The sequence below is a fragment of the Aquarana catesbeiana genome, linkage group LG11, assembly GCF_042186555.1.
Source record: "Aquarana catesbeiana isolate 2022-GZ linkage group LG11, ASM4218655v1, whole genome shotgun sequence".
In the NCBI taxonomy this organism is placed as follows: Eukaryota; Metazoa; Chordata; class Amphibia; order Anura; family Ranidae; genus Aquarana; species Aquarana catesbeiana.
Genome location: NC_133334.1, coordinates 278,154,703 through 278,178,204, shown reverse-complemented (window position 1 = coordinate 278,178,204; position 23,502 = coordinate 278,154,703). Strand labels below are relative to the sequence as shown.

Genomic DNA, 23,502 nt, shown 5'->3' with positions numbered 1-23,502 from the left:
ATCATCTAAATCATGCCATGGAGACTGCAAGTCCAATATCCCAGAGGGGTTCCCTTGCCAGATCCAGTCACTGTGTTGCTGCTTCCTCTCTATACCGTTATATAAAAGCTGTCACATTGATTTAAATAGGAGGCAACCGGAGTTCAAATGCTCTCCAGTGGCACGCAGCAAGATGCACGGGCAAGATGCAACGCATGCAACCCTGTAATGTCCGCTGCACCAAACAGAAGCCACATTAGGAGACTACATGCTCTCTCCAGTGGCGTCTCCAGCTTTCATATTTAGGGGGGGCACATGGGGGGACAGGGACAAAATAGGGGGGCAACTATAAAATGCAAAAATATATATATATATATATTCTGGGGCCCTTTACTACGATCCCACAACGGCCCTTTCACATGTTCTGCAGTGAGCTCCCTTCCTACTGTATTGGGGTCCCCCCAGGGTGGCAGAAAACAAGAGATATATGTCACCAGCATACCAAGAAAATATAAGGGTCCAAAGCAGTGGGAGAACTATCAGGGTTGCAAAGGTTGTCTTGCCACCGGGCCCTGGTGTTCTGCCACTGTGGGGTTCCCCAGCCTCCTCTTGCTGTCCTGCCCCTGCTATTGACAGCGCTGGTCTGGCATCTCTTGGAATTTACAGGCTGGTTCTGCTGTCCTAAGGATGGGAGAAATCAGTAACTGAGAGTCCTGGTGGAGTCCTTCCTGCAGCTCGCTCTTCTCCCTGCCAGTGAGGATGCAGAGGAAGGAGCAGATTGGGCGGCCGTGGTTGTGTGAGCGCTCGCATTATGCAGTGTCAGCGAGCAGAGGGAGGGGGGAGGAATCACCCGCAGGAGCTGACTGGGGACGCTCTCCCTCTCAATAGAGACTGTGTCACTCCAGCGGTGGCCTGAGTAAGATGTGGCGCATCCGCTACGAATGCAAACAAAAAGACATTGCCTTTTTGTAAAAAAAAAAAATATGTTTTTTTTTTAATTGGGGGAGCACATGGTGGGGCACAGCATAATGTTGGGGGGGGGTGTCAGGGCCCCCTCTGCCCCCCCTAGGGACGCCATTGGCTCTCTCCTGTACACCAAGTGCTTCAAAAGGACCGAGTATCAGATACATGCTTTCATCCTAAGTGCATGCAGAAAAAAAAAACGCAGGATGAAATGAGTTCATTGAGGTAACATGCGGTAAAAATACAAGTCTTACGAAGTGTGAGGCCTGATTCAGACTTGTGCAGGTTGCAGTTTGCGCCTTTTCAATACAGATCTTTAACTGCTTCCCACCCGCCAGCCGTCAAATGACGGCTGGGCGGTGCGGCTCTCGTTCTGGGAGGTCGTCATATGAAGGCCTCGCAGAACGACCGCTCTCGCGTGCCCGTGGGGGGGCGCGCATCGCGGCAATCGGTGGTGCGGCGTGTCAGTCTGACACACCGCTACACCGACATCAGTAAAGAGCCTCTGACGAAGTCTCTTTACCACGTGATCAGCCGCGTCCAATCACGGCTGATCACGATGCAAACAGGAAGAGTCGTTGATCGGCTAAAGTGTATATTTTCCAAACAATTCAAAAACTGCTGCACAAATATATTGTGCGACATAAAGAAATTACAACACCCAACATTTTATTCTCTAGCACCTCTAATTAAAAATAAAAATAAAAAAGATATATACATATATATTAAACAGGATTTATTTAGCGCCAACAGTTTGCACAGCGCTTAACAAAATGAAGGCAGACATTACAGTTACATTGTTTTGGTACAAGAGGAATCAGAGGGCCCTGCTTGCTAGAGCTTACAATCTAGGAATATATATATATATATATATATATATATATATATATATATATATATATATATATACTGTTTGGGGGTTCTAAGTAATTTTTCCCAGCAAAAAAAAAAAAAAATGCAGATATTTTCTCATGTAGGAGAGAAATGTCAAACTTGGCTGGGAAGTGGTTATTGTTTTGACAAAAGTCAGAGACGGTTGCCACTAGCAACAACACAACTGTCCCTGCACAGCAGCACTTGAACACAACAAAGATGATATCATGGTATATAACTGAGGTAATAGGGGGTGAAATGTTGGGTGGAAGTCTATAAAGGAGCTTTTTATTCACAATAGAAGAAATAATGCTGATCATCAGCCTGTTGCACTGTTGCTAGGAGACAGTAACGAGCTGCTCTGTGCAGGTCACGTGGCGCATGCGCCTTGCTCGGCGATCCATGAGGAGGGCATCGATTACTCAGCCTGCGTCGCCTGGCGTCTTTGACGTCTCCTCGCTGATTGGTGCGCAGCTGCCCGTAGCCGGTGTTTGTGTGGCACGCAGCGGTTCTCCTCGGTCGGTTTTTTATTTTCCGGTGCTGTCACGTGTGAAGGTTCCGCCATGGCCGCCGAAGTCGGAAAGCTGTCCAAGAACCTGCTGCGGATGAAGGTGAGAGCTGGAGGGGGGCCGCCATGTTGGACTGTAGAGCACTGAGGGGGTGTCAGGCTGCTTTAGTCGCGTGGTCTGTAGAACTACAACTCCCAGCATTCCTCCCTGCACAGGGGGATGTTTTTAGAGCCCATTTGCAGCAGGCAGGACCGCTGTAGAGCGCTAAATGCACTGCGTGCCGCGCGCTTAAGGCTTTAAAAAAAAAAAAAAAAAAATGCGCTGGAAGCGTTTTCAGCAGCTGACCGCCGCGCAGGCGCGCTGAGGTGGCCGGGGCAGAGCGCTAATGTGCGTTGTGACGAGGAACACCGGTGTGCGGTAATTTTTTTCCTCTGCGTGTTCCATGTGGTGCGTTTAGGTGAAACGTGAAAAAATATGTGCATCGTTTTCAAAACCGCGCCCCACCAAACCGCAGGATATTGCCGTGCGTTATGGTGAACATGGTGCAGTTTTGTTTTGTTTTTATTGGGGAGGAACTACTTTTGATAGGTAATCAGATCACCTAGGCCAGCGGTCTCCAAGGCTGGGGCCCCTCTTCCTCCCGCCAGTGACGCCAAGGCTGGGGCCCCTCTTCCTCCCGCCAGTGACGCCAAGGCTGGGGCCCCTCTTCCTCCCGCCAGTGACGCCAAGGCTGGGGCCCCTCTTCCTCCCGCCAGTGACGCCAAGGCTGGGGCCCCTCTTCCTCCCGCCAGTGACGCCAAGGCTGGGGCCCCTCTTCCTCCCGCCGGCGGTGCTCCAGGCTGGGGCCCCTCTTCCTCCCGCCGGCGGTGCTCCAGGCTGGGGCCCTCTTCCTCAGCCCCTCTTCCTCCCGCCAGTGATACTGGGACCCTCTTCCGCCCGCCAGTGACGCCGAGGCTGGGGCCCTCTTGCACCCGCCAGTGGTGCCCTCTTCCGCCCTCCAGTGGCGCTCCAGGCTGGGGGCCCTCTTCCTCCCGCCAGTGGCGCTCCAGGCTGGGGGCCCTCTTCCTCCCGCCAGTGGCGCTCCAGGCTGGGGGCCCCTCTTCCTCCCGCCAGTGGCGCTCCAGGCTGGGGGCCCCTCTTCCTCCCGCCAGTGGCGCTCCAGGCTGGGGGCCCCTCTTCCTCCCGCCAGTGGCGCTCCAGGCTGGGGGCCCCTCTTCCTCCCGCCAGTGGCGCTCCAGGCTGGGGGCCCCTCTTCCTCCCGCCAGTGGCGCTCCAGGCTGGGGGCCCCTCTTCCTCCCGCCAGTGGCGCTCCAGGCTGGGGGCCCCTCTTCCTCCCGCCAGTGGCGCTCCAGGCTGGGGGCCCCTCTTCCTCCCGCCAGTGGCGCTCCAGGCTGGGGGCCCCTCTTCCTCCCGCCAGTGGCGCTCCAGGCTGGGGGCCCCTCTTCGTCCCGCCAGTGGCGCTCCTGGCTGTGGCACTCCAGGCTTGGGCACTCGCAGGGGAAGCCGATGGAACTATGGATGCCACCAGTGGGGCGTCATCTGTTTTAAGAGCCTCATAAAAGTGATCAGGCAGTTCTAGAGCCACCCAATCGCTATCAAGCTCGCAGCTACCCCACCCACTACAGGCGGGGGTGGAGACAGGACCAGTCCTGCACAAGGAGAGAGAGCAGAGCTGTGGGAGTCGCCCAGTTGTCTCCGCCCGCTACAGGCTGCCTGCAGAAAACTACAGGATTGAGTGGAGACCATGGAAAATGGCAGTCTACCTCGAAACTGGCTAATTGGCATTTTCCCAGAACACGACTGCATCCCGGTGGGGTGGGGTGAGCCTTGCCGCATGAGGATGTACTTTCTGCGTGAATGAGGCCTGAGCCAGGATTTAACATTTAGCCTAAGGCCCCTTTCACACTGGGGCGGGAGGTGCATCGGCGGTAAAGCGCTGCTATTATTAGCGGCGGTATTCGGCCGCTAGCGGGGCGGTATTACCCCCTGCTAGTGGCTGAGAAAGGGTTAAAAACCACTGCAAGGCGCCTCTGCAGAGGCGCTTTGCCGGCGGCATAGACGCGCTGCCCCATTGATTTCAATGGGCAGGAGCAGTGTATACACCACTCTGAAGGACTTTTTTTCCTGTCCTGCCAGCGCACCGCTCCAGTGTGAAGGCCCTCGGGGCTTTCCGACTGGAGACACAGCAGCAGCTGTTTCGGGTCGGTTTGCAGGTGCTATTTTTAGCGCAATTGTGGCTGCAAACCGCCCCCCCCCCCCAGTGTGAAAGGGGCCAAAGAGAAATAAAACCTATCCCTGGGCTGCCGCCTGAGAGCTTCCACACACCTTGCATACGCCGCATCATCCCCCCCCCCCCGCTGTGTATCCTGGGCTCCGGGGAGGGAGGAGAGAAGACCGCACATCTGTTTTCCTCCCCTTCTTGTTGCTGACCCGGAAGTGATGTGTATGATGTCACTTCTGGGTCCCTGTTGACAGTTTCGCTGCCATCAAGGCGATGTGCATTGCATCACATTCAGTGGAGCATAAGGGAGACATTGGGGGTCTTTTAGACCCTGGATCTCTCATTAACCACTTAAGTACTGCCCACAGCATATATACTGCGGCAGGGCGGCCCTATTGCACATAACGACGTACCCGTATGTCGTTTCGGGCACGAGACACGGCGGGTGCGTGCCCACTGCACAGCGGGGGAGCCGATGCGCGGGTCCGACGGTCACAATGTCTGCCTGCCACCCACGATCGCTCCTCAGAGGGGATCTGCCAATGTAAACAGATCCCCGTTCTGACAGGGGAGTACAGAGTGATCGTCTGTTCCTCGTGATTAGGAACAGTGATCTCTCTACTCCTAGTCAGTCACCTCCCAGGGACACAATTAACCCCTTGATCGCCCCCTAGTGTTAACCCCTTCCCTGCCAGTGACATTTACACAGTGATCAGTGCATTATTTTAGATCTGATCACTAAAATAATGTCATTGGCCCCTAAAAAACTGTCAAGTGTCCAGTCTGTCCGCCTTGCCTTTTGGAAAATATAGGGGACTGAAGCTTATTGCCGTTTTCAGGGGCGCATGCAAATTTAAGGCTTGACGTGTTGCATACCCATTTACTCTGTGCAACCTCAACTTTTATATTTTACCCACAAATTGGGTAAATTATTGCATTTTAGTACCCCTAAAATTAACTTTAATTTGTTTTTTTTACAGAAATTTTATTTTTCCTAGACCTATGTGGTAATATCGTGTGACATAAAAAATTGTAACGGCCACTATTTTATTCTCTAGAGCAGGGGCGTCGAACTCAATTTAATTGCGTGCCACATCGGCATTATGGTTGCCCTCAAAGGGCTGGTCAGAGGTGCGCCGTGTACAGAGTTCAGGGGTGCGCCGTGTGCAGGCCTCGGGGGTGCGGGCGTTTACAGGGTGCAGGCCTCGGGGGTGCTGGTGTTTACAGGGTGCAGGCCTCGGGGGTGCTGGTGTTTACAGGGTGCAGGCCTCGGGGGTGCTGGTGTTTACAGGGTGCAGGCCTCGGGGGTGCAGGTGTTTACAGGGTGCTGGCGTTTTACAGGGTGCAGGCCTCGGTGGTGCTGGCGTTTTACAGGGTGCAGGCCTCGGGGGTGCGGACGTGTACAGGGTTCGGGTGCGCTGTGTGGAGAGTGTGAGGTTCAGGGGTGCGCCATGTAGAGTGTGGGCGTGTACAGGGTATGGGGGTGCGCCGTGTGCAGGCCTCAGGGGTGCAGGAGTTTACAGGGTGCAAGCCTCGGTGTTGCGGCATGTTTGGTGGTGCGCCGTGTGGAGAGTGCGGGGTTTGGGGGTGCGCCGTGTGGAGGCCTCAGTGGTGTGTGCATGTTCAGGCCTCAGGTGCACCGAGTGCGGTGTTTAGGGGTGTGCCATGTGCAGGCCTCAGGGGTTTGGGCGTGTGGAGAGTGCGGGGTTCAGGGGTGTGGCCCTGTACAGGGTGCGGGACTCAGGGGTGTGGCTGTGTACAGAGTGTGGCCGTGTACAGGTTGCGGGACTCAGGGGTGTGGCTGTGTACAGGTTGCGGGACTCAGGGGTGTGGCCGTGTACAGGGTGCGGGACTCAGGGGTGTGGCCCTGTACAGGGTGTGGCCGTGTACAGGTTGCGGGACTCAGGGGTGTGGCCGTGTACAGGTTGCGGGACTCAGGGGTGTGGCCGTGTACAGGTTGCGGGACTCAGGGGTGTGGCCGTGTACAGGTTGCGGGACTCAGGGGTGTGGCCGTGTACAGGTTGCGGGACTCAGGGGTGTGGCCGTGTACAGGGTGCGGGACTCAGGGGTGTGGGCGTGTACAGGGTGCGGGACTTGGCTGTCTTTCACAGGTTGTCCACATCTCCCCTCCTCCCCTCACCCTGGGGGCGAGGGCCACATGAAATGGTATGGCGGCGGGCCGGATTCGGCCTGCGGTCCATGTGCTCTGGGGTTTCTGCTTTTAGAAAATATATCCTGTTATGAGGATTTTATGCAATCTTTAGGCCATTTAAAAAAAAAAACAGCTTTGGCAGCCAAAGGGTTAAAGGGCAGTGAAGGGTCCCCCTGGGGCACATTCTGCTACACATGATACCTGCAATTGATTTCAGTGACAATCAGCATAAAGTATATCACACGGCTGACCGAGGTGCGGGGTACTTCGGTGTCCTCCATGGGCAATGTGCTGGAAATGATTGGACTCGGGTGAGCCGTCTGATTCGGATAGGAGATACGAGGATGACCCGAGCGGTAATGACGAAGGTGGCGATGATTTATTTCCTCCTCAATCTTCCCCCCGGCCGAGTTAAACGTTTGATTTGGCTAAGTAGAGACATTATGATTTTTATTTTTTGCTCCATCCCGTTGTAATTTTTGTCTTTGAACCTTTGTTTGGAAGAAGCGGTGTTGTTACATGTCGGTGGTGAGAGGCTCTCCGCTGGGGCCGGCTACAAAGCAATCAAGTTCAGGAACAGCGTCTGGTCGTCCAAGTTTTTTTTTTCTGACCCGCTTTATGTGGGCTGAGAACGTGCTGCAGCGCTCATTAGAGCAGAGACGCACTTTCCTAACCCTTTGATAGAGTTCGGGCTTTTCTTCCCTACGAGTGGGAGCTCGGCATTGAAATCCAATTATTACGGTTTAAAGTCAAGCCAATTTTCTGATGACAGGCCCCCCAATTACAATGCATTTTCACTTGAAGGCTGTACATGTTCCCGCACCAGATGGTGTTTGGGGAGAAGAAATAAAATAACTGAAGTGTCAGATATTTTGTCAGTTTTCTTTCTGCCTATAGTGCAATTAATGAAGTCTTTTTCAAGTGTACCTGTCACCTGCACAATCGGGGCAGAAGCAGGCTAAACGAGTAGGGCAGCGGGGGCATAATAGACTTTTTTCTATGCGGATTATAGAAATATGGTCGTAGTTTATTTTTAAAGGAGCCGCAGTGGGGAAAATAATGATTTGACCCTCTGCAGATTGTGTAAGTTTTGCCCACTTGAGAAATGAAGGGTCTATCATTTTTATCATAGGTGTATTTTATATGATGGAGACAGAATATCAACCAAAAATCCAGAAATAAAAAAATATGATAAATGTTATAAATTGAGTTGCAGTTCAGTGAGTAAAATAAGTATTTGACCCCCTACCAACCAACAATAATTCTGCCCCCCACAGACTGGCTACAGTAGGTCCTCATGTGGTACACAGATTAGTCCTGTCAATGTAAGAAGGTTCTCCTAACGACATCTCCTTATGTGTATAAAAGACACCTGTCCATGGAATCTCTTTCTTCTATTCAAACCTCACCATCATGGGCAAGACCAAAGAGCTGTCAAAGGAGATCAGGGACAAGATTGTAGACCTGCACAAGGCTGGAATGGGCCTCAAGACCATCAGCAAGAAGCTTGGTGAGAAGAAAACTGTTGGAGCGACTATTCGCAAATGGAAGAAATACAAAATAACCATCAATCTTCCTTGGTCTGGAGCTCCATGCAAGATTTCGCCTCATGGGGTGAGGATGACCATGAGAAAAGTGAGGGATCAGCCCAGAACTTCACGGGAGGAGCTTGTGAATGGTCTCAAGGCAGTTGGGACCACAGTCACCAAACAAACTATTGGTAAAACAATACACCACCATGGATTGAAATCCTACAGCGCCCGCAAGGTCCTCCTCCTCAAGAAGACACATGTACAGGACCGTCTAAATGATTCAGAGAAGGATCGGGAGAAAGTTCTGTGGTCAGATGAGACCAAAATTGAGCTCTGTGGTATTAACTCGACTCACTGTGTTTGGAGGAAGAAAAATGCTGACTATGACCCTAAAAACTCCATCCATACAGTCAAGCACGGAGGTGGAAACATTTTGCTTTGGGGCTGTTTCTCTGCTGAAGGTACAGGCCGACTTTACCACATTGAGGGGCCAATGGACGGGGCCATGTATTGTAAAATCTTGGTTAAAAACTTTCTTCCCTCAGCCAGAACACTGAAGATGGGTCGTGGATGGGTCTTCCAGCGTGACAATGACCCAAAACATACCACCAAGGCAACAATGGAGTGTCTCAAGAAGAAGCACATTAAGGAGTGGAGTGACCTAGCCAGTCTCCAGACCTTAATCCTATAGAAAATTTATGGAGGGAGCTGAAACTTCGAGTTGCCAAGCGACAGCCAAGAAACCTCAAGGATTTAGAGAAGATCTGTAGAGAAGAGTGGACCAAAATCCCTCCTGAGATGTGTGCAAACCTGGTCACCACCTACAAGAAACGTCTGACCTCTGTGATCGCCAACAAGGGTTTCTCCACCAACTACTAAGTCATGTTTTGCTTGGAGATCAAATACTTATTTTACTCACTGAACTCCAACTCCATTTGTATCATATGTATTTTTGGTTAATATTCTGTCTCTATCATATAAAATACACCTATGATAACAATTATAGACCCTTCATTTCTTTGTAAGTGGGCAAACCTACAATATTTGCACGGGATCAAATCATTATTTTCCCCCCACTGTCTATTAGAGCTGGATGTTTCTGTCCAAAATTAGAATAACGATTTTTTTTTGTTTTTTTTTTTGCTTGGAATAAAGCGATTTTCACGGCGTAACATCATCTTTCACATTATACAAAAAATTGGGCTATTACTGTTTTTTTTAGGTTTTTTTTTTTTTTTAGGTTAGTTCATCAAAGTATTTTTTTTTTTTTTTCCAAAAAATAAAAATAAAAAACCCAGAAGTGATTAAATACCACCAAAAGAAAGCTCTATTTGTGTGAATGATATTCTAAAAAATTTCACGTGGGTCTTCCATGAGGGCGCAATTGTCATTCAAAGTGTGACAGCGCTGAAAGCTGAAAAATGGCCTGGGCAGGAAGGGGGTGAAAGTGTATTGAGGTGGTTAAAGCGGAGTTCCGCCCATTTAAAAGTCAGCAGCTACAAAAAAGTGTAGCTGCTGACTTTTAATAAAGACACTCACCTGTCTCACGGTCCAGCGATGCGGCCACCCGAACCCTCGTTCCTCTCCATGGCGCCGGCATTGTAAGTGTGGGCGCCCGGCTGTGTCAGCTTGCGGCTTCCCACTGCGCTGTCTTTATTGGCCGGGCAATCTTCTGGGACCTGTGACGTATCCCAGAAGATAGGCAGGGGGAGGGTAGGAGAAATTCTGATCTGTGGCACCAGGTGAGGAAGTGAGAGCTGGGTACCTGTCAAAACCAGGTAACCCCACCCCAAAAAAAAAAAATGACATGTGGAATATCGCAGTCACGAGTGCTTAAATCAGTAGTTCCATTTTTGGGTGGAACTCCGCTTTAAGTTAAACTCGTTTACAGACCGAAGTTCATTCCTTTGATCTAAGGAACAAAAGGTTACATTGTTTATAGTCGGCTCAGCAGCTGAGGAATGTTGTGATACTTGGCAGACTGCCTGTTTTTTTGTTTGTTTTTGACAGCTGTCGGCTTGAGCAGAGAACTCTCTGCATAGAAAGAATCGGGAAAATGCTTTAAGATCGCAAGGGGAAAATAAACGCCATCTTGATTCTTAACGATTAATCGTGCAGATTAATCCTACTGTATATCTGTAAACACTGAACAGATTTGAGTTCCTCTTTAAAGGGGTTGTAAAGGCAATTTTAAAAAAACGAAAACAAACAAACATGTTATACTTACCTCCACTGTGCAGCTCGTTTTGCACAGAGTGGCTCCGAACCTCCTCTTCTGGGGTCCCTCAGCGGCTGTCTCAGCTCCTCCCCGCAAGAACTAACCATCTTCATGTGAGCTCTCTTGCATGGTGATTCGTTCTTGCAGGCGCGCTCCCGTGATGCAGCCGGCGGCTATAGCCGCTTACTGTACCACTCGGCCCCGCCCCCCGGAGCGCCGCGTCATTGGATGTGATTGACAGCAACACGAGCCAATGGCTGTGCTGCTTTCAATCCATCCACTTTAGCCAATCAGCTGCCAGGCTGAGCGGCGAAGAGGACATCGGGGGCGAGCGCAGCAGGTGAACGGGCTCAGGTAAGTAAAATGGGGGGGGGGGGGCGGTATTGTCGGCTGTTTTTTCGCCTTAATGCATAAGATGCATTAAGTTGAAAAAACGCGAACCTTTACAACCCCTTTTAACATTGATCTGAATAGAAGTTTATTTAGAAGTCTATAAACCATGTGCGTATTCCCGCCTCTCTCATACTTCTTATCTGGGCTGCTTATGATCGATTCCTGAGATAAATGGGCACTTTACGAAGCATAAAGATAAGTGAGGTTTGGCCCCGACGCTGAGCCCGGTGTTTTATGGGAAGGCCGCGGTCAGGTCTCCCCGGAAGAGATGAATGGTGCAATCTGCAGCAGCAAGGAGCACCGGTACGGCTCTTCCCGGCCGCGCCATCACTCAGCATTATGTCCTGGAAGAGAGGGAGAAATAACTACACGAGGGCCAGGGACGGAGCCCGGAAAACGCTGCGGTTCCTCAGTGACACCGGCTGATTGCGCTTTAAATAAAACATTTTTTCCTGGCCAAACGATACTCGCTGTCATCCGCGGCTGCTGTAAAGGATCACAATGTTGCTGACATATCAATCTATGACATTGCAGGAGGCTTCATCTGTAAAGCTCCCGGCGGTGTTGTCCACCTACTCATTCTGTCATTCACAAGTCAGGCCGTCACTCATTTCTGAGATTGTTGGTCCAAACAGCTTTCATATTCAATTCTGCTGTGTGCTGAATAAAAAAAAAAATCGTTCGCTGGCCTCCTCCCCTCTGCACTGTTCTGGGGCATTGTCTGAGAAGTCCTCTCAGAAACTGTTAGAGGTAAAATTGGGACGTGCATCTCAGTGGGGTCACAGCAATGACAACCGGACACCAATGTTAACCTTCAACCGCTATTCTGGCTGAGGATGGTCAAAGCTAAGATGGAAGGGGGTGAAAGCTACTAGCAGGTATGACGTCTAGGCCACGTATGTCAAACCAGGCCCGCGGGTCGAATCTGCCTCGTCGGGCCTTGGCATGTGGCCCTCCCACCCAGTTTTGTGACAGAACTCCATTCTTCCAGCTGCCACCCTCCACTCCTGATCTCCGCTGTCACCTGTAAATACAGAAGCTTTCTGTGTTTAGAAGAGATAGCTTAGCTTAGCTTAGCTTAGCTTTCAGCAGCTTCTGGATAGAACAGATCTTTAACAGCAGGGACATCTCTCCAGAATGTGAGTGAGAACGATCTCCCTGCAAGGCAGTAGAGAGCCGCCTACACAGGGCTCTGCGTTCTGTACTCAATGCACCCCATAACTCTGCACCCGGTACGTAGCACACCCCTGAACATTACACCCGGTATGTAGAGCACCCTGTACACGATGCACCTTTAAACCCCGCGCTCTGTAGACAATGCACCCCTAAACCCCGCGATCTGTACACAATGTACCCCTAAACCCTGCGCTCTGTACACAATGTACCCCTAAACCCTGCGCTCTGTACACAATGTACCCCTAAACCCTGCGCTCTGTACACGATGTACCCCTAAACCCTGCGCTCTGTACACGATGCACCCCTAAACCCTGCGCTCTGTACACGATGCGCCCCTAAACCCTGCGCTCTGTACACGATGCGCCCCTAAACCCTGCGCTCTGTACACGATGCGCCCCTAAACCCTGCGCTCTGTACACGATGCGCCCCCTAAACCCTGCGCTCTGTACACGATGCGCCCCCTAAACCCTGCGCTCTGTACACGATGCGCCCCCTAAACCCTGCGCTCTGTACACGATGCGCCCCCTAAACCCTGCGCTCTGTACACGATGCGCCCCCTAAACCCTGCGCTCTGTACACGATGCGCCCCCTAAACCCTGCGCTCTGTACACGATGCGCCCCCTAAACCCTGCGCTCTGTACACGATGCGCCCCCTAAACCCTGCGCTCTGTACACGATGCGCCCCCTAAACCCTGCGCTCTGTACACGATGCGCCCCCTAAACCCTGCGCTCTGTACACGATGCGCCCCCTAAACCCTGCGCTCTGTACACGATGCGCCCCCTAAACCCTGTACACGATGCGCCCCCTAAACCCTGTACACGATGCGCCCCCTAAACCCTGTACACGATGCACCCCCTAAACCCTGTACACGATGCACCCCCTAAACCCTGCGCTCTGTACGCGATGCACCCCTAAACCCTGCGCTCTGTACGCGATGCACCCCTAAACCCTGCGCTCTGTATGCGATGCACCCCGCGCTCTGTACGCGATGCACCCCGCGCTCTGTACGCGATGCACCCCGCGCTCTGTACGCGATGCACCCCGCGCTCTGTACGCGATGCACCCCTAAACCCTGCGCTCTGTGCACGATGCACCCTGCGCTCTGTGCACGATGCACCCTGCGCTCTGTGCACGATGCACTCTGTGCACGATGCACCCTGCGCTCTGTGCACGATGCACCCTGCGCTCTGTGCACGATGCACCCTGCGCTCTGTGCACGATGCACCCTGCGCTCTGTGCACGATGCGCTCTGTGCACGATGCACCCTGCGCTCTGTGCACGATGCACCCTGCGCTCTGTGCACGATGCACCCTGCGCTCTGTGCACGATGCACCCTGCGCTCTGTGCACGATGCACCCTGCGCTCTGTGCACGATGCACCCTGCGCTCTGTGCACGATGCACCCTGCGCTCTGTGCACGATGCACCCTGCGCTCTGTGCACGATGCACCCCGCGCTCTGTGCACGAGGCACCCCTAAGCTCTGCGCCCGGTAGCCCCCCTCCCTCCCCATCAAGACACATCTAAATGATTCAAAGAAGGATCGGGAGAAAGTACTGTGGTCAGATGAGACCAAAATTGAGCTCTTTGGCATTAACTTGACTCTCTGTGTTTGGTGACTATGACCCTAAGAACACCATCCCTACAGTCACATCATCCCTACAGTCACACATCATCCCTACAGTCACACACGGAGGTGGAGACATGATGCTTTGGGGCTGTTTCTTTGCTAAAGGTACAGGCCCAATTTGCCGCATTGATGGTCCAATGGACAGGGCCATGTATTGTAAAATCTTGGATGAGAACCTTCTTCCCTCAGCCAGAACACTGTGGATGGGTCATGGATGGGTCTTCCAGCACGACACTGACCCAAAACATAGCGCCAAGGCAACAAAGGAGTGGCTCAAGAAGAAGCGCATTAAAGGGGTTGTAAACCCCACATGGTTTCTCACCTTGATGCATTCTATGTATTAAGGTGAAAAACCTTCTCTCATGCTGCACCCCCCCCCCCCCCCCTTTTTTTTTACTTACCTGAACGCTGCCATTCTTCGGCCAGGAACGAGCATACCAGCAAGAGTGTCTTGTCCTGATTGGATAGATTGATAGCAGAGCAGCCATTGGCTCCGGCTGCTGTCTATCAAATCCCATGACGAGAGGGGGTGGGGCCGTGTCCTGCATTCTGCGTGAATGGACACAGATGCTGGACTCGGGAGTGTGCCCGCATGGGTGTCCACCAAGGGGAGCGCTTCTCCGACATGGACACTCAATGCGGGGAGGAGCCAAGAGGGACCCCAGAAGAGGAGGATCGGGGCCACTCTGCAAAATGAACTGCACAGTGGAGGTAAGTATGATATGTTTGTTATTAAAAAAAAAAAAAAAAAAACACACAGAAAGCTTTAAACCCCATTCACACTGGGGCGTTTTTCAGGCGTATTTCAGGCCCTTTAGTGTTAAAAAAAAAAACGCCTGTAAAGCGCCTGAAAGAAGCCTCATCTGCAATCCCAATGTAAAAATCCAAGCCCTTTCACACAGCCAGCGCCCAAAAAACGCTGGTAAAGCGCCGCTTAAGACCTCTTTCACACTGGGGCGTTTTTCAGGTGTTTTTTGGGCGCTGGCAGTGTTAAAGGGCTCGGGCCATCTGCGCACCCAGCCCCGGGGCAAAAACACGAAAGCGCTGCAAAGAAGCTGCTTGCAGGACTTTTTTTGACGCCCTGCCAGCACTCGGGCTTTCACATTGAGATTGCAGATGAGGCTTCTTTCAGGCGCTTTACAGGTGCTTTTTTTAACGCTAAAACGCCTGAAAAATGCCCCAGTGTGAAAGGGGTCTTACAATCCCTTTTGAGGTCATGGAGTGGCCTAGCCAGTCTCCAGACCTTAATCCCATAGAAAATACATGGAGGGAGCTGAAGGTTTGAGTTGCAAAGAGACAACCAAGAAACTTTAAGGATTTAGAGAAGATCTGTAAAGAAGAGTGGACCAAAATCCCTCCTGAGATGTGTGCAAACCTGGTCACCAACTACAAGAAACGTCTGACCTCTGTGATTGCCAACAAGGGTTTCTCCACCAACTACTAAGGGGATCAAATACTTATTTTACTCACTGAACTGCAACTTAATATATAACATTTGTATCGTGTGATTTTTCTGGATTTTTGGTTGATATATTCTGTCTCTATGATATAAAATACACCTATGATAAACATTATAGACCCTTCATTTCTTTGTAAGTGGGCAAAACTTACACAATCTGCAGGGTAGCAAATAATAATTTTTCACCCCCTGTACATATCATTTGTGTACAGCGTTGCATGACTGTGCAATTACCAGTTAAAGTAGTGCAGTGCTGAATAGCAAAAAATGGCCTGGTCATGAAGGGGGATAAACATATTAATAGTGGAAGGGTGAATCCGTGGCTCAGTCCTCCATCTGACTTCTCGATAGAAGGCCGCGGCCAGCGCAATGATCTCTCCTCTACAGCGAGTGGATTATTCAGTAGAACTCTCTTCTTGCAATGCGGGGAGTTTGCACATTTCTCTACAATCCCATTAAAAACAACAGGGAGCTGCGTTGTGATGTAAGTGCTTGTCACATAGCCAGATGGATTATACCGGAGCGCAGCAATGAGACGCGGCAGCTGCTGACCCGTATTACATCTCCTTCAAGCCAAACACTTCATCCTCCACTCATGCACTAAAAAGGGGGGCTAGGTAGGTCTAATGGAAAGATAATAAGCGGGGGGTGAGGGCCGCACCCTCTTATTCCGCCTTTTACCAGAATGTAGTAAGCGGGCAGAAAAATTCCGTGCGATGACTCTCTGCGCTTTGGAATAAATAACTCCACTTAATTCAGCCATCGAGTAACAATTCTGTGACCATTTGGTTAAATAATTCTTCCCCTGCTGTTGTGAGACGACGTAATGGTTAGAGAGGTCGCTTGGAAAACACGCCAGGTTCTACGCTAATGGAGGGAAAATGTCAACAGTGATTTATGGAACCTGGAGTCGTTCTTAGGTTTGCTATATGTGATGGAGTGCAATACTTCTACATGGATAATCTACTGAAGTGCAACAGGTTTTAAGGCATATGAGCTTTGTAAAATGAAAATAGCATAGTGGTAATGGTCAGGTGGAGTCTACTCACTACTGGGGGGTGCTGTTATCACATAAGTAGGGTGTACTTCACCACTGGGGGGGCTGTTGTCACATAAGTAGGGTGTACTTCACCACTGGGGGGGCTGTTGTCACAATAGTAGGGTCTACTCACCACCGGGGGGTGCTGTTGTCACAATAGTAGGGTCTACTCATCACTGGGGGGTGCTGTTGTCACAATAGTAGGGTTTTCTCACCACTGAGGGTGCTGTTGTCACAATAGTAGGGTCTACTCACCACTTGGGGTGCTGTTGTCACAATAGTAGGGTATGCTCACCACTGGGGGTACTGTCATCACAATAGTAGGGTCTACTCACCACTGGGGGTGCTGTTGCCACAATAGTAGGGTCTACTCACCACTGGGGGTGCTGTTGTCACAATAGTAGGGTCTACTCACCACTGGGGGTGCTGTTGTCACAATAGTAGGGGTTACTCACCACTGGGGATGCTGTTACATAAGTAGGGTGTAGTTCACCACTGGGGGTGCTGTTGTCACAATAGTAGGGTCTACTCACCACTTGTGGGGGGGGGGGGGGGGGGGGGCGCTGCTATGACAAATAAGTTCACCATTGGTGGTGGTATAAGATAAGTACCATTATTTCACCACTGGGGGGTGTTTTTATCCCTTTATAAACACAGGAGCGTCCATTGTGCCTATTGATGACTATGGTCTGGGTTGTCGTCAGGCCACTGAGATTAGTGTACAGAGCCAAGTGAAGTGTCTCTGTACCTTGTGATCGCTGTGATGACCAATTACAGTGATCACAAATGTAAACACTAATGTTTACATCTGAGAGCCCTCCCCTTCCTCTCACAGCAGAGGAAATGGGGGGGGGGGTAGGATTTTGTAAATGAAGATTTAATTAATTAAAAGGTTGTCCTCAGCAGGTTCATGGACGGGATGTTCACTGGATTTTTTTTAACCACTTGCCAACCAAGGAGGTACCAGTATGCTGCTGGACTTCCACTGCAGGCATTACCCGGGTACCGTATTTCAGAGCAGTCAGTCAGCTCCCTTGTAAAAGCAATCATAGAGGCCAACTAGCCACTGGATTGCTTTTATAAACCGCCCCAATTTATTCTATTCTTGTTGTTATTCTGTGTCTCACTGTTTTTAATAAACCGACCATCAAAATTTATAGACCGATCGTTTCTTTGTCAGCGGGCAAAAGTACAAAATCAGCAGAGGATCAAATTATTTTCTCCCTCATTGTACTGGAAACCAAAAGTGTCAGAAGAAGGCCTGGAGCTGAAGCGGTTTAATACCACCGAAAGAAAACGATCTAAAAAAAAATTACATAAAATTCATTTGGCGAAGTTATTGTCAGTCAAACTATCACTATATATAAAAGTGTGTTTGGGTTTTTTTTTTTTTTTTATAGAAAACATTACACAGTGATATTTTTGTTGTTTGAAGATGGCCGCTTTCTTTCACAGCGGAGCTAAAAGAAAACAAGTTTGAAGATTCCCTGTAAAGTTGTGTAATGGAGAAGTTGAACTTTATTCCACACTTAGATTTCATCGCTCATTTGCTTTATGCCGATTTCCAGCGTCTCCGCTTCGGAGAATTCTCCGTATTTTTCATAATTCTGCTTTTTTAGTTCTGCATTACACATAAACTGTGTGCTCTGAGGGAATACATTAACTCCCGCACATCTCTCTCTCTCTCCCTCTCTGTAGTTTATGCAGAGGAGCCTTGACCCAGAAACCAAGAAGCAGCTGGAGAAGGAAGAGAAGAAGATCATCAGCGATGAACATTGGTTCCTGGACCTGCCCGAGCTCAAGGAGAAGGAGTAAGTGTTAAAGGAGCGCGTCCCTATTTATATCTACCTTGTATTACTGGGACAATGTTTATTAGAGGATGCAGGGTTCTATCCCCCCCGACATCTCCCACCTCTAGGAGGGTTGGATGCAAATTAGGAGACACAGCTACTGGCTATACCCTTCCAGCGTACACGCAGCTCCATCTAGTGTCCTTTCCCCCAGTGTACACGCAGCTCCATCTAGTGTCCTTTCCCCCAGTGTACACGCAGCTCCATCTAGTGTCCTTTCCCCCAGTGTACACGCAGCTCCATCTAGTGTCCTTTCCCCCAGTGTACACGCAGCTCCATCTAGTGGCCTTTCCCCCAGTGTACACGCAGCTCCATCTAGTGTCCTTTCCCCCAGTGTACACGCAGCTCCATCTAGTGTCCTTTCCCCCCGGTGTACACACAGCTCCATCTAGTGTCCTTTCCCCCAGTGTACACGCAGCTCCATCTAGTGTCCTTTCCCCCAGTGTACACGCAGCTCCATCTAGTGTCCTTTCCCCCAGTGTACACGCAGCTCCATCTAGTGTCCTTTCCCCCAGTGTACACGCAGCTCCATCTAGTGTCCTTTCCCCCAGTGTACACGCAGCTCCATCTAGTGTCCTTTCCCCCGGCGTACACGCAGCTCCATCTAGTGTCCTTTCCCCCAGTGTACACGCAGCTCCATCTAGTGTCCTTTCCCCCAGTGTACACGCAGCTCCATCTAGTGTCCTTTCCCCCAGTGTACACGCAGCTCCATCTAGTGGCCTTTCCCCCAGTGTACACGCAGCTCCATCTAGTGGCCTTTCCCCCAGTGTACACGCAGCTCCATCTAGTGTCCTTTCCCCCAGTGTACACGCAGCTCCATCTAGTGTCCTTTCCCCCCGGTGTACACACAGCTCCATCTAGTGTCCTTTCCCCCAGTGTACACGCAGCTCCATCTAGTGTCCTTTCCCCCCCGGTGTACACGCAGCTCCATCTAGTGTCCTTTCCCCCAGTGTACACGCAGCTCCATCTAGTGTCCTTTCCCCCGGCGTACACGCAGCTCCATCTAGTGTCCTTTCCCCCCAGTGTACACGCAGCTCCATCTAGTGTCCTTTCCCCCAGTGTACACGCAGCTCCATCTAGTGTCCTTTCCCCCGGTGTACACGCAGCTCCATCTAGTGTCCTTTCCCCGGTGTACACGCAGCTCCATCTAGTGTCCTTTCCCCCGAGTGTACACGCAGCTCCATCTAGTCGTCCTTTCCCCCGGTGTACACGCAGCTCCATCTAGTGTCCTTTCCCCCCGGTGTACACGCAGCTCCATCTAGTGTCCTTTCCCCCAGTGTACACGCAGCTCCATCTAGTGTCCTTTCCCCCAGTGTACACGCAGCTCCATCTAGTGGCCGTGCTCCGGCGTACACGCAGCTCCATCTAGTGTCCTTTCCCCCGGTGTACACGCAGCTCCCATCTAGTGTCCTTTCCCCCCGGTGTACACGCAGCTCCATCTAGTGTCCTTTCCCCCGGCGTACACGCAGCTCCATCTAGTGGCTTTTCCCCGGCGTACACGCAGCTCCATCTAGTGTCCTTTCCCCCCAGTGTACACGCAGCTCCATCTAGTGGCCGCGTGCTCCGGCGTACACGCAGCTCCATCTAGTGTCCTTTCCCCCCGGTGTACACGCAGCTCCATCTAGTGGCTTTTCCCCGGCGTACACGCAGCTCCATCTAGTGGCTTTTCCCCGGCGTACACGCAGCTCCATCTAGTGTCCTTTCCCCCGGTGTACACGCAGCTCCATCTAGTGGCCTTTCCCCCGGCGTACACACAGCTCCATCTAGTGGCTTTTCCCCCGGCGTACACGCAGCTCCATCTAGTGGCTTTTCCCCGGCGTACACGCAGCTCCATCTAGTGTCCTTTCCCCCCGGTGTACACGCAGCTCCATCTAGTGGCCTTTCCCCCGGCGTACACACAGCTCCATCTAGTGGCTTTTCCCCCGGCGTACACGCAGCTCCATCTAGTGGCTTTTCCCCCGGCGTACACGCAGCTCCATCTAGTGTCTTTTCCCCCGGTGTACACGCAGCTCCATCTAGTGGCTTTTCCCCGGCGTACACGCAGCTCCATCTAGTGGCCGTGCCCCAGCGTACACGCAGCTCCATCTAGTGGCTTTCCCCCGGCGTACACGCAGCTCCATCTAGTGGCCTTTTCCCCGGTGTACACGCAGCTCCATCTAGTGGCCTTTTCCCCGGTGTACACGCAGCTCCATCTAGTGGTTATACCCTTCTCCACTGATATACAAGCTCAGTTTAGCTTGGTGCCCAGAGAAAGGGCAGTGAGCATTTATTGGGTCTTCCCGAGCACCAGGCTTCTCTCTCTTGGGTTTGTGTGGTTGCTGCATGATCTTCAGTCCACCCCTTCATTACATCCTATAGTCGTGGATATGGCTGCATTGCCATTTTCTAGCTTTGGGCATAAGATCCTGCACGTGTTTGTCACGTCCACACCCTTTTTTTTTTTTTTTTTTTTAGGCTAACCTGCGCAGGTGGTGTCCCTGCCTAACCTCATTTTTATAAGCTGTCTTTTGGACATTCCCATGATTGAGGAATTAATTCCTGTGCTAAGTAAACCTTAGAACAAATAGGATTTTTTATTTTTGTACTCGCTGTAAAATCCTTTTCTCTAGTAGTTAAATGGAGGACAACCCCCCCCACCCTCTAATTGGTGCCTCTGTTATGTGTTGGCCAGTTGGTGTTTTGGAAGGTTGATTCTCCTCCTAAGCTTGAATGTAGGGGTATAGCCACTAGATGGGGCTTGTTCACACATGCGGAAAGAAGGGAGGGTATTGCCGCCCCCATGAACCTCCTCCTTACCTTCCCCTACTATGACAAGTACAGCTCCCAGAATCCTCGGTAGTAGCGCACGCATGCACGGGTGACATGACTCCTCCTGGCTCTGCTCAGCGCGTTTTGTCATAAATGACGTCATCATGGGTAGTATTCAAAAGCAGCATAACATGTTGACGTAAAAAAAATTGGGGGGGGATTACATGTTTATAAAGAGTTTTATCCTTTCTTTATTCTTTTTTTATCTTGGTGGAAGCCTTATTTTACAGATAAACATTTATTACCGTGTTCCTCAGTATTATTCTAATCTCAGCATTTCCTTCTTGGTTTTGCCTAACCTGCGTATAATTGACTAGTTAGATGGTTTGTCCCTCCTCTGTGGTCTTTCAGTAGTGTGTGGAATCTGATCTCTCTGCTTTTCAGCAGTTTTCTTAGCCCCGCCTTCTGGCAGCAGTTGTTAAATAAATATATGCAGTATAATTACCAAACCCAATCGCCAGAAACGTGCCAGTAATTATATTTGGTTGGGATTCTTAAAGCGGTTGTAAACAGCCAATGTTAAAACCCCAAAACTGCAAAACAATGGCATAATGTGCTAGTATGCAGTCGCATACTAGCACATTATGAAATCCTCACCTTGGAACAAAGCCCTCCAGCGCTGTTAAGTCACTGCTGGGAGGACAGACATGTTCCCCCGTCTGTCTTCCGGATTTTGTGAGTCTCGGCTACGTGATTGGTCAGAGCCGCCATGTCACTCTTTCCGGCACGGGCTGTGAAGGTCCGGCACTATAAGGCAAACCTTCAGAGCACATGGGCCGATGACATCACCAGCTGCATGCACTCTGAATATCTTCTAAACGGTGCAAGTTTAGGATATATTCACAGTACCTACAGGTAAGTCTTATTGTAGGGCTTACCTGTTGGTACAAGTGGTAGTACAGTGTTTACTACCACTTTAAGGCCCTTAGTAATACCCCATAATACTCTGGCCCCCACATATAGAGATATATACATTTTGTTTTGTTTTGTTTTTTTGTTGTTTTTGTTTTTAATATATTATAAAAGTACAAATGTTTTGTTAGTCCATGTTCTTGTTTTCCTTGTGATGTGCTATCAGCTAGCTGATGATACAACAATATACACAAACCACCATCAATGGATTTGCATGTAAGCGGTCATATATGCCCTAATATTCCGAATGAGCTCCAACGCATTTTAGTTTTAAACAAAACTTAATCGGGAGGAGAACAATGATTTATTCTGAATGTATGTATGTATGATATATACACACACACACACATATATATATATATATAAATATATTATAGTGATTTACACATACCTCCAATGGTTATCTCAGCGTAGGAAAAAAACGATTCAGTCTCAAGTCTGTGTAGGAGGACGCAGGGCCACCCAATGAGATTGGATGGATTTTCATTGTCGGGGCAGTAAGGGTGTGGATCTCTCTTCCGCAATTGGTGGCAGTGGGGAGTATGGATATTTTAAAAAGACTCTTGGATGTGCATCTTAAAGAGGAACTGCATGTCTGCTCACATAATTTGTAATAAAAACATCTTTGCCATTCTGAAGCTTCCCTCCAACCACTTTGCATATTATTTTATTTATACTGTGATTCTGTATTGCCAAATATACTGCAGAAATCTCCCTCCGCTGAGTCTGACTGCAGCCATTTTAACTGTGGGCAGCTGAAGCTGCTGCCTGTTCACTTCCTGGATTTACGCAGACACACAGAGGCATACCTCCAGTGCTGCAGCTCTCGTTGGCCCTCTTATGACTCCCATCCTGGCAAACTCTCAGGAGAGTGAGAGAGAGAGAGCTGTGTATGATGTCATAAGTCTAGGCCAATGACCAGACAAGAAACATAAAGTGGGCTGTATAAGGGATTTACTGGCAGAAAAAAAATGTTTTACTATCCAAAGATAAAATAACAACAACAAGAGCAGAAGATTTAATAGATGGAAAAAATGACTTAAGATCTGCTTTAAAGAACACAACATACAGAGATATAGGAAAGAATTATAGACCCCCGACATACGTACACCTACACGGGTTGAACTGGATGGACTATTGTCTTTATTCAACCTTACCTATTATTAAAATCTATATATATTTACACAGGCAGTCCCCTAATTATAAACGGAGGGAGAAAACAGGAAGTGAGATGAAATCTACCCCTAAGAAGGAAAAATTCTCTCCTGTAAGAGTTAATATGGGAAAAGGTGTCTCCTCCATTGATGCTTTATTATCACCAATCCTTGTTTCCACAACAACCCAAAATTTTTCCAAATCCAATTGTAACCGGGACAGAAAGTGAGGTGACATCTTCTGAAGAGGGGCACAGACACTTACACAAACATTACTTGCATACAAATTAAAAATGTAACTTGAGAACAAACCTACAGAACATATCTTGTTTGTAACCTGGGGGCTGTGTGTATGTGTGTGTGTATATATAAAATTATAATTTTTTGAAACCTGATTGATCTCTGCATAAACACTGGCCATACCAAGTAATACACCAATAATTTACAGGCTGCATTATATGACTGTTGGCCTATTAACCATATAATAATGTCCTGTAATGCTGCAAAGAGTAGGCTGAGGGGCGGGGCACAGGGTCCCTTGAAATCGGCACTTGCCTTTTTTTTTTTCCCTTCTAGGCTTTTTGCACACTCAGATCCTGAGCGCATTATTTATTGGCTTTGTATTAGAAATGGGTT

At 49.9% G+C, this 23,502-nt stretch overlaps 1 protein-coding gene across 1 annotated transcript in view; it reads left to right on the top strand.

Annotated features, from left to right (window-relative positions):
• Positions 1–2,207: 2,207 nt before the first annotated feature.
• MPHOSPH6 (M-phase phosphoprotein 6) overlaps positions 2,208–23,502 on the top strand; it is a 27,517-nt gene continuing 6,222 nt past the window's right edge. Inside the window, exons 1-2 of the mRNA XM_073605912.1 lie at positions 2,208–2,426; positions 17,841–17,953. Of these exons, the coding sequence (XP_073462013.1) occupies positions 2,379–2,426; positions 17,841–17,953 (161 nt within the window). The 5' untranslated portion in view covers positions 2,208–2,378. The remainder of the gene's footprint in view (positions 2,427–17,840; positions 17,954–23,502) is intronic.